Source organism: Mesocricetus auratus, unplaced genomic scaffold (genome assembly GCF_017639785.1).
Source record: "Mesocricetus auratus isolate SY011 unplaced genomic scaffold, BCM_Maur_2.0 Super-Scaffold_100027, whole genome shotgun sequence".
NCBI lineage: Eukaryota > Metazoa > Chordata > Mammalia > Rodentia > Cricetidae > Mesocricetus > Mesocricetus auratus.
Genome location: NW_024429208.1, coordinates 159,658 through 163,898, shown reverse-complemented (window position 1 = coordinate 163,898; position 4,241 = coordinate 159,658). Strand labels below are relative to the sequence as shown.

At 40.5% G+C, this 4,241-nt stretch overlaps 1 protein-coding gene across 1 annotated transcript; it reads left to right on the top strand.

The window, feature by feature from the left end:
• The first annotated feature begins 2,283 nt into the window (after nt 1–2,283).
• On the top strand, nt 2,284–3,210 carry LOC121134282 (olfactory receptor 12D2-like). Its single transcript, XM_040732314.1, has one exon. It carries the CDS (start codon nt 2,284–2,286, stop codon nt 3,208–3,210), a length of 927 nt encoding a protein of 308 aa, XP_040588248.1.
• Nucleotides 3,211–4,241: the final 1,031 nt, after the last annotated feature.

Genomic DNA, 4,241 nt, shown 5'->3' with positions numbered 1-4,241 from the left:
AGCATTTACTTCCCACATTGTTCCATTGTCTTCCATACCCGTATCTTTAAAGCTTTTCTTTCTCCAGTTTTCTATTCTTTACCCATGTCCACACCCATTTGGATTCACATATTTAACAATTAGAGACTAGAACTGAATATCAGAGAGAACATGGAACTGGGCAGTGGTGGCATACACCTTTAATCCCAGTCCTTGGAGGTAGAAGCAGGCAAATCTGTAGGTGCAAGGCCAGCCTGGTTTACATAGTGAGTTCCAGGACAGCCAGTGCTACATAGAGAAACCCTGTTTCAAAATACCAAATTGGGGCTGGGAGGGGAAGAGAGAGGGAGGGAGAGAGAAAAGGGACTGATCATATTTTTAGTTCCATATATTTTCTTGCAAATGCAGAATTTCATATTACTTTACAGATACATAAAATTTCATTGTTTATATGTACCAAATTTTCATTATTTGTCAATACTTGATGAACATCTAGGTTGTTTCCTTTTCCTGACTATTGCCAACACAGCACACAGACATGGATATGCAAGTATCTCTATAGTAAGATGCAGAGTACTTTGAGTAGATCCCAGGACTAGTATAGTTGGGTCACATAGTGATTCTTCTTTTAATTTTTATAGAAATAACTGGACTGATTTCCATAGTGGCTGCATTAGCTTAAATTCCCACCAATAATCTTCATCAGCATCTGTTGCCATCTTCTTTCTTAATCATGGCCATTTTGCCTGGGGCAAGATGAATCTCGAAGTAGTTTTAATTTGCATTTTCTTGATAGCTAATGAAGTTGAATACTTTAAAATATTTATTGGCCATTTGTATCATTTCTTCTGAGAAATATCTACTTAGGTAATTGGTCCATTTATTGATTGGTAGATTTTTTTTTGTGGTTAACTTTTGCAATCTTTTTTTTATCATTTTTATTTTGATTTTAAATAGCTTGTTTTACATGCCAATCCCAGTTCCCTCTCCCTCCCCTCCTCCCGCACTCCCCTTCCCCCCCACCCTCCCACCCTATTGCCAAATCCTTCCACATAGGGATATCTAGAGTCTGTCACTTCACTCTGGGTAGGGTCCAGGCACTCCCCTAAGAGTAAAGGCTGAGAGAGCATCCCTCTTTGTGCTATAGGCACACGATGACTGTTTGTATTCCAGGGATAGACACTGATCCACAGCTCAGGGCCCCATAGGTTGCCCAGGCCTTCTCGCTGACACTCACATTTGGGGGGTCCAGATCAGTCCCATGCTGGCCTCCCCACTGTCGGTCTGGGGTCCAAGAGCCCTCCCCTGTTCAGATCAGCTGTCTCTGCTGGTTTTGCCAGCCCATTCTTTGCCAATTTGCTCATCACTCCTCTCTCTCTGTCACTGGGTTCCTTGGGTTCAGTTCAGTGATTAATTGTGTGTTTGCCTCTGCTTCCATCAGTCACAGGATGAAGGCTCCCGGATGGTTATAGACATCAAGTTCATTATCAGGAATGGGCATTCAAGGTGGTCTCTCCACTATTGCTTAGCTTGCCAATTGATGTTATCCCTTTAGATCACTCGAGGTCGCTCTGGTGCCTGATCTGTCTTCTATCCTATGATTCCCTCTTCCCCCTATTCTACCCCCTACCCACTCAACTTCCTGTTCCCCCATGACCAACTCTCTTCCTCTTCACCCCTCGCAATCTTTTATATATTCTAGATATTAACCCTTTGCCTGAGTTATAATTGAAGAATATTTTCTTCCATTCTGTAGGCTCTGTTGATAGCATTTTCGCTGTGCAGAATATTTTAATTTCACCTAATCACATTTGCCAATTCATGGGTGCTGTGCTATCTTTCTTTTTAAAGAGTCAGTGGTTGAGATGAGTCCTTCTACTCCTATTCTCAAATTGGAATTTTTCAAGTCTTTTTACTTGTCAAGAGATGTCTGCCCGGTGGAATATTTAAAGGATGCTTCCTGTTAGACTCAACTTAAGAAATGAGAAGAAGATTGGGTCAATATGTAAATACTCACAGATAGAAAATGTGGTTGGCTGGTGATCTGCTCAAAATCACTAGAAAAAGAAAATGATTGATGATAATGTAGTAAATTGAAAGATGCTTGATCACAATATACAATAGACACTTGGGACTGTTATTTATCATAATCATGGGTAGATTATAGGAAACATTTGAAGAGATGCCATGGAAAACAATGTCTCACTCTCAAAATAGTTTGGTTTTTAAAAGAAAATCCATGGCCAGAAAGACTGCTCAACATCAAGGATAGTTTTGTACAATAACTATCTGTTCTTTTAAGTGATGTCAAACCAAACCTCTGCCACTGAGTTTCTCCTCCTGGGAGTGACAGACATACAGGAATTGAACCCCATTCTCTTTGCTGTTTTCTTCACCATTTACTTTGTCAATATAACTGGGAATGGAGCCATCCTGATGATCATCATTTCAGATCCAAAGCTCCACTCACCTATGTATTTCTTCTTGGGAAACCTAGCATGTCTAGATATCTGCTTCTCTACTGTGACACTGCCAAAGATGTTAGAGAACTTCCTCTCCACAAGCAAAGCGATTTCCTTCTTGGGATGCATTACTCAGCTTCATTTCTTCCATTTCCTGGGTAGCACAGAGGCCCTGCTGCTGCCAGTGATGGCATTTGATCGCTTCGTGGCTATCTGCAAACCACTTCACTATTCTGTCATCATGAATCGTCAGGCCTGTATTCAGATGACCGTTACTATATGGATCATTGGCTTTCTACATGCCTTGCTTCACTCCGTAATGACAGCTCATTTGAGGTTCTGTGATTCGAACCATATTCATCATTTCTTCTGTGACGTTAAGCCATTGCTAGATCTGGCCTGTGGAGACACTGAACTCAACCTTTGGCTACTCAATACCATCACAGGCACCATTGCCCTCAGTCCCTTTTTTCTGACATTTCTCTCCTATTTCTACATTATCGCCTATCTTTTCCTCAAAACCCGTTCTTGCAGCATGCTTCACAAGGCACTGTCTACTTGTGCCTCTCACTTCATGGTTGTTATTCTGTTCTATGCTCCTGTTCTTTTTATTTACATTCGTCCCACCTCAGGCAGCTCTCTGGATCAGGACCGGGTCATTGCCATCATGTACAGTGTGGTCACTCCTGCTCTCAATCCACTCATCTACACCTTGAGGAACAAGGAAGTGAGGAGTGCACTGACTAGGAAGATGAGAAGATGGCTCTGACTTGAAGAAATCTAAAGAACTCTTCTGAAGCATAAGTAGCTAGGCAGTGAAAAAGTGTAGAAATAGCTGCATTTCTCAGTTTTAAGAATGTATATTATTGAGAAAGTTGGACAACTGAAAATATATAGGAAAACCGTCTGTCAGTATGAAACAATACTTTCTCAGATAATACAAGGGAAACCTGAACATGCATGACTCCAGCTACAGAATACTTCTGAAGTTTTTTTGAGAATATCAGTTGAAAATTTTGATTTGTGATATATTCTAGTATATTATTACATGTAATTAGGCTTAGAAATATGTTGTACCATCCATTTTAAGAAATAAATAGTATTTGTTTGTTTATCTGTGTGGATCCTTTTGGTTAATACATATTAGTGAGAATAAAATTATTATACTTCTTTCCATATTATTAAAAATAGATTCCTTTATCATAAAATACATCCTGGTTACAGTTTCCCCCTCCCTCTACTCCTCCCAGTTCCTCCCTACTGTCCCCTGTTCCAGATCCACTTCCTCTCTGTCTCTTATTAGAAAAGAACAGTCTTCTAGAGGTAATATCCAAACCTGACAGAATAAAATATAATAAGATAAAACAAAAACATTACATTGAGGCTGGAGAAGGAATCCCAACAGAAGGAAAAGAGCCCCAAGAAAAGTCACAAGAATCAGAGATGCACTCATTTATACACTCAGGAGCCCCATAAAAACACTAAGTCAAAAACTATTACATATATTATACACACACACACGTGTGTGTGTGTGTGTGTCTGTGTGTGTGTGTGTGTGCGCGCTAGTGTAGATCCAAGTAGGCCCTGTGCTTGCTGCTTCAGTCTCTGTGATTTCATATGAGTCTAGCTTAGTTGATTCAGAAAGCCTTGTTCTGATGTCTTCCATCCCCTATGGCACTAATGCCTCCTCTTCCAAGCAGTTCCCTGAGCTCTGAGAGGGAAGATTTTGTGGAAACATCCCATTTATAGCTGTGTGTTCCAAGGAAACTCTCTTTTCATAATGTCTGGATGTGGGTCTCT

Bases quoted from the DNA above. Each gene is read 5' to 3' on its own strand.
- LOC121134282 (XM_040732314.1), top strand. From the start codon at position 2,284: ATGTCAAACCAAACCTCTGCCACTGAGTTTCTCCTCCTGGGAGTGACA.